The 11,934-nt window shown below is 42.2% G+C and overlaps 1 protein-coding gene across 3 annotated transcripts in view; it reads right to left on the bottom strand.

The window, feature by feature from the left end:
- Positions 1–8,766: 8,766 nt before the first annotated feature.
- The window catches only part of SPTLC2 (serine palmitoyltransferase, long chain base subunit 2), a 113,621-nt gene continuing 110,453 nt past the window's right edge, over positions 8,767–11,934 (bottom strand). For all 3 annotated transcript variants that reach the window (XM_008590279.1, XM_008590284.1, XM_008590271.1), the window contains exon 12: positions 8,767–9,155. In XM_008590279.1, coding sequence (XP_008588501.1) covers positions 9,036–9,155 — 120 coding nt within the window. In that variant the 3' untranslated portion in view covers positions 8,767–9,035. The remainder of the gene's footprint in view (positions 9,156–11,934) is intronic.

Here is an 11,934-nt window from a genome sequence, read left to right as displayed (position 1 = left end):
GGCGCGCAGCTCGCACGCCCTCTCCGGCCCCGGCCGCGGCGTGCGCGCCCCCACTGCCCTCCGCGTCAGCGCACCGGGATGTCCCCGGTCCTGCCTGGAGGAGGGCCCCTCGGCACTCGCAGACACATCCTGGCCCCCCCGGAGGCTTTCTTTGATCAGGCCGCTTCCTTGCGCTCAGCCCCCGCCGCTGTCGCCGTCGCAGCCCCAAGGGAATTCCTGTTGGAGCAAGTTGCCGCCGGCGCCCGGCGCGCTCCAGCCCCGCGCTGCAACTCCTGCCCAGCCCGGAGAGTCCGGCGCCACCTCGGCCCTCCCTGACGGCACTCCGGCTACCCGGACTGGCAGGGCCTCGAGGGCAGACAGGCGAGTGGCGGGAGCCTGCAGATCTTGGGCAACTGTTTACTTATGCATGAGGTAGGTTTGCTTGGGGAGGAAGTCTGGAAGTAACTTCCCCAAGGCTTTTCCAACTCTGCTACTTGGCGGTGGAGACCAGGGGAAGGGCACTGTCCCAACACCTGCCATTCTGCACCCAATTTCCTTGGAGTGTCCTCAGAGCACTTTAACGACCAGGAGAAAGTGGACGCTCAGCTGTGAGGATAAAGTCCCAGAAGGACAGCGGGGAGACACGTTTGAGGGGGGTGCTCAGATGATCCTGCCCTGCAGCTCGGTTTCACCTCGTTTTACCTTGGATAAAACGGTGGGGCTGCCCACTCTTTCCAGTGAGACACTAGGTGCAGGGATCCTTGCGCTGTAGGCCTCTCAGATCAGCATAATGACCTACCTCCGAGTGACTGAAACCTGAAAACCGTAGTCTGTGATCAAGATCGGGAACTCTGAGGAGCGGTGACAACGTAGTGACTGGGATGGGGCTGTTAGGGAATGTGAGCGCAGGGACACGGGGCAGGCGGAGGGTTTCAGACAGGTCAGTGAGTAGCAGTCAGAAGGCATTAGGGAGATGCCCAGCCAGGGGCCATGTGAGGGGGCACAGGACATGAGTCAGGTTTCAGGGCAGGGTTGATGGATCCCCGGAGGTGGTGGAGAGGGTGCCCAGGAAGCCCAGGCATTGGTGTAAAAACCTTTGGATTCTGGTTGAGCCAGAGTAAAACTCTTGGGGGACTGCAGTTTCCTAAGACTACTCCTATTCCCAAAAGGACACTGCAGTGTTTTGAATGGTGCATCGCCGGGATAACAACCTGGGTCTGGAGTCGGCCACCGGGGTTGGCATTCTGCTTCTACCATTTACTAAGTATAGTTGATATTACTGACCTCTCTGTGCTTTTGTCACCTCTAAAGGTGTGGGGGAGGGGAGTATTACCTATCTCACAAATGTGAGGAGTAAATGAGACTCCGTGTTAAGAGTGTATATTAGGACGAACTATATGAAGTTGCTATGTTTTGGTCAAAAGGGTTAAATATTGGCATTCCATATGGTTCAACCTAATCAGATGCGTTGTATATGGTAAACACTCAAATATTAGCCAAAAGAAACCTGGTTTTTGAGCTTCTGCTACAGCACATTGCAGTTACTAGATTAAGTGCAAGGCCACTTCATTCTCTTAGGATTTTTTTTTTCGATAAAAATATTTTCACATCCAGCCTAATTTGTCTTTTTACCACACTTTGCACCTTCCACCAGATCAAACTCAGACTTTGGAGATGATGAGTTCACTCACTCGTGTCAGTCACTACCACTGGACGCCAAAGGGCCCCCCCACCCCCGCCCCTTGCCTGGACTGCTATAATAGCCTAATTGGTCCTGCTGCACCCACTCTTGTTCTTGCCCCGGCTCCATGAAGCTGGTTATCTTTAGTCAACTACGTTGAGGTATAATTTACACATAATAAAACATACCCATTTTAATAGTACAGTTCAATGAGTTTTGACCAATGTACACACCTATGTAACCACCACCACAAGCATGACATAGGACCTTCCTATCACCACAATTTCCTGCAGTGCACACTGGAAAAAACTTGTGCATGAATGGAAAACTGCATTGCCTACATGCAGTACATCCTTCGGGTTGTCTGACCCTAGTCTTTCACTGTGTTTATGCTATTGCTCTGTAGGTTGTAGGTAACTGACAGCAAAACAAAATAATTCTTGTATATAGAAATGTAAATTCTGTCCTGTCCTGTAGAAGTCCAGTTGATTTCCCTCTCCCAGTGTGTTAGAAATTAGTTTTACCTTTATTTGCACATTCATTTCCATATTCCTGATCTATAAATAAATGGTTCTGTTCTTCAGTATCTCCTTTGAAGTGGTTCCAACACCCTTACCAGTTTTCAATTAATAAGTTAAATAAAATCTTTAATGTCCATAAGTCATGATTTTATGCTTTTTTGAAAATTATCTTTTAACAGTTCGTTTGTATAGTTAATCCCAACCTCCTACCCTTGGCTGGCAATCCCACTGTCACAGTAGGTTAGTTATACCTTTTCTAGAATTTCCTATAGGTGGAATCCTATCTATGTATTCTTTTGTGTTTGGTTTCTTTCAGAATGTTTTTGAGAGTCTTTCATCTTGTTGTAGGTATTAGTAATTTGTTCCTTTTCATTGCTGAGTAATATTCCATCATATTGGCATGCATACAATTCGTTTATCCATTCACCATGATGGATGGCTTCAGGGTTGTTTCCGTTTGGGGCTGTCATGAATAAAACAACTATGAAAATTCAAGTGCAAGTCCTTATATGGACATGCTTTCATTTCTCTTAGGTAAATCACTATAAGTGGAATTTGCTTACTGCTGCTCCAACCACTTTCTTTCAGACCCTCCCCTCCATTTCCTCAGAGAAGTTTTATCTACCACCCGTCTAAACCAGATACTGGTTACAATCTTTTTTATCACACTTTTTCTCCATAACACTTAGCAGTTTGTAAAATGATATATATGTTCATGTGCTTGTTTACTGGAAAGTAGAAACCACAACTGTGTTTGTTGCTGTTACTAGTAATTAATGCTCAGTGCACTGCCTGGCACACAGATAGCACTCAGTATTTATCAGTTGAATGAGTAAAGGTAGATGTATCTTTCTTAATATTTTATTAGGGCAAAACAATATATTTGCATGGGATTATTCTTAGTTGTCTGAAACAGTCCCCGTTCATGCACTCTCAAAATTGATACACCTATCCCAACCCAGTATTTATAGCTTCACAGACATCCAATAAAACAAAAAAGAAAAAGAAAAATCATCATCTGGCAAAAAAGAGAGACAAGGTAAGGGAGAAAGAGTAGCATTTTGACACATTACTATAATTTTAAAATTTTTATTTACACGTCACCTTCTCTCACTTTCTCAGATTTTATGAACATTACAACAATAGAAAGGGGTTATCACAGCACATTCCAGTTTACAGGTAACTTGGTCAGTGGGAGAATATGGGCCAACAAAACAAGACCTCAGCTCTCCTATAGCTGTAGCTCTGCTTGATCTCTTTCCCCCTCCTCCTTTTGGCAGCTGGCATGTCTGGGGATCAAACCCTTGACCTTTCTGTTACATCATGCTCTAAACAACTGAGTTCTGCCAGCTGTCTTTCCCCCTTCTCATAATGTTAGCTACCTTTATACAGAGGGATCATCAAGACTGTGGGCACGCTGGCTGAACTGACAGGATGACTCCCAGTGTCCTTTGGAGAACCAGCAAGGATGCTTCTTATAATTCCAACCACTGGCTTAACATTACTGAGGTAACAGACCTAATGTTAAGGGTAAAGACAAGTCATCACTTCACCCTGGTCAGTGATACGTTCCCCACTCTCTTGGAATGCCCAGGCCAAGCAACCACACTTCACACAAGAAACCTGAAAATTGTGTTGGAAAAAGCAGACTCTGAGTTGGCCCAAGTCTCCGTGTGCATGGAAGGTTTCACTTACCCATGCAGACGGTGAGGCAGGACACTTAGAAAGCACAGATCTGCTCATCTGTACCTTTCATTCAACCTCCCTGCACTGCTCCAAAAGAACAGGGCTTTGGGATTGCTTCATTAAGAATACAGTAACTGGGCCAGCCCGGTGGCGCACTGCTACAGTGTGCTGCTTGGGAGCGCAGCGGCGCTCCCGCCGAGGGTTCGGATCCCACATACAGACCGGTTCCCGCTCACTGGCTGAGTGAGGTGCGGGTGCAACACTGAGGGCTGCGATCCCGTTGTTGGTCCCGGTCCAGTACGGGCGCGACACTGAGGGTTGTGATCCGTTGCCGGACACGAAAAAAAAAAAGACAAAAAGGAAAAAAAAAAAAAAGAATACAGTAACTGCAATTTAAGAGCCAATGCATGCTCTTTTTTAGGTAGCTGGCCGGTGTGGGGATCTAAACCCTTAACCTAGGGCCGGCCCGGTGGCGTACTGCTACAGTGCGCCGCTTGGGAGCGCCGTGGCACTCCCGCCGAGGGTTCGGATCCCACATACAGACCGGTTCCCGCTCACTGGCTGAGCGAGGTGCGGGCGCAGCACCAAGGGTGGCGATCCCATTGCCGGTCCCGGTCCGGTACGGGTGCGACACTGAGGGTTGCGATCCGTTGCCGGACACGAAAAAAGACAAAAAATAAAAAAAATAAATAAAATAAACCCTTAACCTTAGTGTTGTAACATCATGCTCTAACCAAATGAGCTAACCGGCCAGCCCTGAGCCACTGCATTCTTTAGGGTCAGTTTATTATAATTCATCATTCCAGAAAGAATCACAGCTTAAGGACATTTATTATGTGTACTATGTAGTAAACAAAACCTTGTCCACAGCTCCACCCAAGTCACTCTCAGGGGTGGACTGCCAATGTGATACCTCCAGACTCAGAAAAAACTAGAATAAACATTTTCATTAGGGTCTGAAACTAGCCCCTTTGGTTTCCTTCCTAGAAAATAATCTATAGCAAAAGGTGCTTGGAAAACAGAAGTCACTGGAAATGACAAAAGGAACAGCCGCATTTTCTTTGCAATTAAAGCAAAGGGTTCATTGGCTAGTCCTGGCATTTCTTTTGTGTGATAAGGGAGGAAATCAGCCCTCTAATTCGGCCATCTGACTGGGCACATGGCAATTGTCTAGGAGCCTGAGCCCACATTTCATGTGGATAGAGCTGAGGGGAGCACGGACATGCTTTTCTCCACGTGGAAGTTATTTTGATTAACTGGCTTAATGGACTAAGATGCCTGCTAGGCACTGAGCCTCCACATTAAGCAGGTAGCAGCACATCTATAGGTTCTGGGGCTGGGGGTAAACAAAACAAAACAAAAAAACACTATAGGTTCTTGGCTTAGTAGCCAAGAAGAAACCTTGATTTTCATACCTCCCCCCTTCACAACGCTTTAGGCCAAGCTGATCTTACCTGTGTGAAATGCTCAACAATTCTTGATCTCTATGAACATAGACAGAAGGAAAACTCCTACTCTTCCTTATTTTTTAATGACATGGTTATATCAACCAGAGATTAAAACCCATTTTGGTTTACCTAGACCACTAGGAGAGGAAAGACACCCTGGGAATTAGGTCATAGCAATTCTTTATACAAGAGAACAACTGTACTTAACTTTCTCTAGGTAGTTTTACCACAACCATCCAAATTCCTACAATTACCCAGATTCTTTCTTCACTGCCTGTGGCATGACCAGCAGTTCTGCACTGTTGCCCAATCCAGTATCACCGGGGATCAGAGAGCGTCATCAATTTGGAAAGGGGGAAAAACAGGATGAGTGTACAAGGAGAACCAGGGTGTCTCATCTGCTGATCCTCATAGCCCAGCTCCACCACATATTTCTGTTTTCTCTGGACTTGGAATTCTAAAACTCAAGAACTAGAAGCTACAGAAAAAAGGAAAGGCCAAATAAAGGAGGGAGGGATTACAGAGACAAATCACTGGAAGAATGTTCAACTCCTTGGCCTCTGAAAGGGCATGAGGCTAACACAGAACCCTTTACTAGTTGTATAGTACATGAGGAAGAAGCTTATTTATGTGACTACATGAGGAAGAAGCTTATTTTGACCGTATGAAATCCTCACCCTATCATTAGAGTTTAAGATAATGACTAAAGGACTAAGATGGCTGTGTTCTTCAAACAACTAAGCAGTACTTTGGGGTTCTGGAATCTTTTTTTTAAAGGGAAAAATTTTTAATTCAAAGAAAAGCAAAATGTTTTTAAAAAGTGCTCCGAAGTCCTTGCCCTAGCTAAGTTAAAGCACTTAAAATAAAGACAGGAGAAACTGCCACTACCACTTGATCCACTGTGTGATTTTGATGTCCCCTGCCTATAAATTCCCTGGTTCCTGATGTGATCTGCTGAAAGAGGTCTTATAAACCTGAAATGGATAAAGGCAATGCTAAAGGAGAATGAGAAAAAAATGATAACCTCCCTCTACTGACTCAGACTATCAGCTTTGGTAGTAATGGTTAACTGACACCTGTTGAATCCCATCAGATTCTTGAAATCAGGCCTGAATGTTCAATTGTGTACTAACCAATGTGTATGTCCCAGATTTCCACTCATTCTCAATGACCGTATTTATACACACTTGTATTTGCTCAAGTACTTGGATAAATAATGATACTTATGATGTGACTGGACCCTAGATTTATATTACAGTTTCAAGAGAGATAACCAGCCATGTATAATGTATACATAACATTTTGTCCTCTAGAAAACACAGAGGTCCTGGATAGATCACAAGAGTTTCGTCTCTTCAAAATAAACTTGTAACTTAATTAGATTTATCCTGAAATAACTTTGCACTAACAAAGTGATATATATATATTTTAATGCCCATACTGACATTTTAATTTTCTGTGTCTTCATGCAAGCCAAAATAAAACTAGCAGGTTCATTGCTTAAAGTTTGTGAATTTTGCAAACCCTACCTCTACACCATTAAATAGAACTGCAGTGCAAAAGCTTTCTGGCATTCCAGTGGGAATCTATGGTGGGAAACTAGATGTGTAGAAAAAGTTAGCAACGTATTTGATTTTATAGGACTAGTTACTAAGTTACCACAGTCTCTCTTTTATTTTAACTTGTACATGCTAAATATAATCCCTGCATCTCTCCTTGAGTCTTTTATTCACCCTTTTCTGTTCTTTAAAAAAGTAAAATAAAACGTTGAAATATCTCAAGGGCTTAAAGCTCTCAGACACTGACAGTGACCAAAAACAACTTATATTCAAGACATTAAAAAAAAAAAAACCCAGACAATAATAATTGTTTACATCCTCCACTACATGTATATGCATAAACACACCAAAGCTGATGACAAGAAGTCCAGGATGATTTGCATTGAGAATCTTTACCATAAAAGGAGCAATTTCAAAAATAGAGATGTGAAAACCACTTTCACATATTGTTTTTCCACTCTGTTCCCAATCCTTCCTGTAGAATACTTGATGACTACTAAAAACAACCCAATCTTGGGTATGTATAATGCAGCCAAAAGTTCACTTCACTTAAAGCTTTGATCAACAGAGGAAAAAAAAAAAAAGAACTTTAAACTAGTGGTTTTCAGATTTGTTCTTTGGTCAAGCAGTATAAACCTCTCTGAAAGAAGTCCCTTTACCTGGTTATAGTATGAAAAGAGAGTCAAAATAGGGGATCCCAGGTTAGGAAAGAAACTTGTGTTCAGCACTCAGAAAAAATAAAAACATGTAACGGAAAGACAGGAAGACCATAGCCCCAGATGCAAGGTTTAAATTGTCTTAGGACTTCAAGAATAAAAGAGAACTAGTATTTAGAAGAGTAATATTTAAGTGGGTCAGCTTCTAAAAGGGCTAAGTTAATCACTTTAGTCCTTAAATAAAAACATGATGAATGATTTCTGAGCAGAGGATTTACCAACATTTTCTTTTATCAGTGTAAATCCTAATCTGGACCCAGACCCACCCAAAGGCTGCCATAATTTTGAAAAGTAGAAAGCAGTGAGAGACCCAAGCCACAGACCCTGCACAAGTAATAATCAAGTCTTTCCACACTGCTCCTGCCCCTCACCCCACCAAGAGTGCACATCCCTCTACAGAGCAGCTTTGTACACAAAGCAGTGAGACGTGAAAGTCATCTTCCCCACAGAGGTCTGACCAGGGTGGGATGTGGGTGCTTTTAAATAAAATACTAAGTGTTTTAAATAAGGGGTGGGAGGTATTAAGGTTGGAGCTTGGGAAAAACTTAGAATTTGGACATATCCTCAGACTATGACCATTATGAAGAAATATCTGATGATGATGGAAGAAATCATCTGGTGACCAGAACAAAAGAGAGTAAGATCAAACCTTAGGAGGGCCCTGGCCACAGGGATTTACACAATGAGCCTTTCAGCAATTTTATTGTTTACTGTTTTTCTTGAAGGACTAAACTTAAGACTAAAGGGAAAATACTTGGTTGATTACTTGACTGGTTAAATAGGGATACCAAGGTTGGCAACCTCTCAAACCTGGACGGGAAGTAAGTGGAAGGCACTGGCTCCCTAGGGAGGAGGGCCAGGTGAGGCTCAAGGCTGCAGAGCCAGGGCCAGCAGTAGCTCTTGACAGGCCCAAGTCTGCACAGTGGCTGGAGAGGGGAAGGGCCTGTGTGGTTAGCCAAAAAAAAAGGCTAGGGGGCCGGCCCGTGGCTCACTCGGGAGAGTGCGGTGCTGATAACACCAAGGCCACGGGTTCGGATCCCATATAGGGATGGCCGGTTTGCTCACTGGGTGAGCATAATGCAGACAACACCAAGTCAAGGGTTAAGATCCCCTTACCGGTCATCTTTTAGGGAAAAAAAAAAAAAAAATAGACTAGGGTCAGCGTGATTTCACAAGTAGAATAGTTATAAAATAATGTTTTTTAATGGACAAAAATGTAAAGTGAGTCACATCTTTTTTAAAGGTGAGATTTAGCAAAGGAAGAATGTGAAGCAGTTTTTGCTATTTACAAAATGACATTTAGACTGGAGATGGCCACCTTCAGTAGTTGCAGAACTGTCTTTCACATGAGATGGCCACAGAAGTGTGGTTCCTGGAACTGGCTCAGAAAAGCCACATACTGTCCTGGGTGAGGGAGAGTTCCTCTAAGGGAGCACCAAAAAGGCTCAGTCTTCTGTTTCTTCATAGGTCGTCTCGTCAAAGGGCCTGTCCAGTAGAGGTACCAACCGGTGACGGGAATACTTCAGCTGCAACAGGTCCCCAACTTCATCTATCTCCTTTAAAGTCTAAAGTACACAAGACAAAGTAGAGGTCAGTCAGAGCCGGTAGGATGCATGACTGGTGCTTTATTTTGCTGAAAACAATCACAGCAAAGTTATCCTTTGGTGGGACTTACCATTTCTAGTGCATTTACTCAGATCCGACTACAGTATAGCTATGGAAAGAGCTGCTTTTTGAACAAGGCCTTCTGGCTGACAATGAATAATGAGTTGTGAATAGCCAAGTATGCAGGATAAAGGATGTAATTCCTCCAAATATGATGTTCAGTAGAAAAAGAAATATGCATCCTGTACTTGCCAAACTGGGTACAACTTGTCACCTCTCTTTTTTCACTTTAGTACTTGTTCATTCTATTATCATACTACCTACATAGCCTGAAAACTGGTAAGCCTGAGTTGAGATACTTCCCAGATGAAAGACTAAAAGTCCGAAAGTGGGCTGTGTGCACACTTGTAAGAAAAATTGGAAGTGCTTAGAAGGAGCCTCTTGGTAGATAAGAGACATGGTGTAGGTAAGGAAGCAAGGAAAGAAGAGACTAGGATTCAAACACAGGTCTCATTTTAAACTCAACATTCCTAACATTGAGAGAGTATCTTGTTTTCCCATCAAAATGCTAATTATCTCTGTATAACTTTCTTCCCTTTCTGGAATACTTGCTTTTATCTTTGAGAAAATGTTTCTTATAAAAAATTCTAACACTAAGGAAAGGTATAAAATAAAATCTCTTCCTGATTGCTACATTAGTCCTATGTGCTAGAAGTAATCCTCATATAGTTTCTTATATGTATTTAAAAAAAAAAAAAAAACTCAAAGTTTAACGTACAGGCAACTGCACGAATCGTAAGTATCAGTTCACAGAGTGAACTTTTCCCAAAAGCAACACACAGAAAAGTCAAAATAGAGGATCCTAATATAAGAAAGAGATATGTGTTCAGAATTTCTCTGAAAAAATTAAATATAAAGACTGGGAGACCGTAAGCCCCACATGCCTCTTTGAGAAACCCAAGGAGGAAAAGGAGAGCAAAAATCTTGGAGTCCTAGATTCTAAGGCATTTTTACCATGTATTAGAAAGCACCTAGTACAGGTAGTGGAATAGTTTTCAGTAAGTGGAAGATCCCCAGCCTTCAGTTATTCTCTCCCCAAGTGCCTATGGATATCAAGTAGTGGGTCTAATAACAAACCTGGGGCTAATGGGCCTTAGCTTCATAGACAATGCTATGACATAATCTCATTAGTGACTAAGAAATTGTAAGGTGTACAGTAGAAGCCCTGTTGACTGAGTGACTTTCCAAATCTCCACAACATCACATAAATCCAAATCTTATTACTTTAATTCCAAATGGGAATGTACACCTTATATTTCAGAGTTGATTAAAAAAAAAGACATATTTATCTGTTCTTTAATTTTTAAAACTCGGTGTTTGGAGAGAGAAAAAACCATCAATGGTATTGCTTATGTATTCTACAGTAAGAAAAAATATTCTTCCGTTCAAAAGGTGAAAAGTATAAAAAGCAAGTAAGAGCTGAACTTCAATATGCTATCAGACAGTCGTACCTTTGAGAAGAGGTTTCATTGCAAACTTCCATATGGAAACAATTTAAGACTGAATTTCAGATGGGAGAACCTATTAACCATTTATTCCCCTGAACTCTGACATAAGATTTATTAATTTAAAAGAAAAGTCCACATGATTTACTAAGCTCACAAAGGAAAGGACATTTATAAACTCTGACTTCAGAAGAACCTAATTTTTTTTCATCGATGTAAAAAAGAAAATGATTAGAGATAGGAAAACAACAACAACAAGAAAAACTAAGCCACACTAGCCCAAGGGGATCTACATTACAAAATTTCCTCTGATCTCAAACCAAGTATTTCAGACAAATAAGTTTTATTTACATAAAAGATAAAGTTGTAACAGAAACTGCTGGCTCTTCTGTGGGGTTATTTGGTTAGATTAGGAACAAGGAACTATTATATAAATCATCATTTATTAACAAATAATCTACACTGAACCTCTGGATCACAGGGTAAATAAGATGGGTTCCTAGGAAAAATTATGTATTAATTATAGGGTCAAGTAAAGGAATACTCTAGGACAGCCAAGCCCCTACCCCCATCCGATATAGTTGCCCTTCTTCTTTTAAAATAACAGCTTTATTGAGATACCATTCACATTCCACAAAATTCACCTTGTTCAAGTATACAATTCAGTGCTCCTTAGTGTATTCACGGAGTTGTGCAATTTTCATCACTATCTAATTTTAGAACATTTTTCTCACCCCTTTTGTGTGAAACCCGATACCAACTGATCCTCCCTCATCCTTCCCGTCATGCCCTACAATCATCAATCTATTTTCTGACCCCTATGGGTTTCTCTATTCTGGACATTTCCTATATGGAATAATAAAATAAGTGGGTTTTGTGTTTGGCTTCTTTCACTTAGCATAATGTTTTCAAAGTTTATCCATGTTGTAGGGTTACAACTTCATTTTTCTGCATCCAGTTGTCCCAGTGTTGTGAGGCACCCTCCTGCAAGAAATGCACTTACACGCCACTCATGCAGAAAAGGACTCCAGCTGGCCAGCGACCGTCTCTAAAGGAGCAACCAAGGGAGAATGGCCCCGGGCCTTGGTCTTGTGGGGGTTTTTAAAGGCAAAAACCACATCCTGTTGGCACACGGGTTTGGCCAGGTTCACAAAGCAAGCTAGGTAGCTAGGTTACAGTAGCCAAAAATGAGCCGTTAGAGCAATCAAGCATACAAATTTTCATTGTGTATGGT

The sequence above is a fragment of the Galeopterus variegatus genome, unplaced genomic scaffold (genome assembly GCF_000696425.1).
Source record: "Galeopterus variegatus unplaced genomic scaffold, G_variegatus-3.0.2 Scaffold140, whole genome shotgun sequence".
Taxonomy (NCBI): Eukaryota; Metazoa; Chordata; class Mammalia; order Dermoptera; family Cynocephalidae; genus Galeopterus; species Galeopterus variegatus.
The sequence above is the reverse complement of the archived record's forward strand: the minus strand, read 5'-3'. Positions and strand labels throughout refer to the sequence as shown.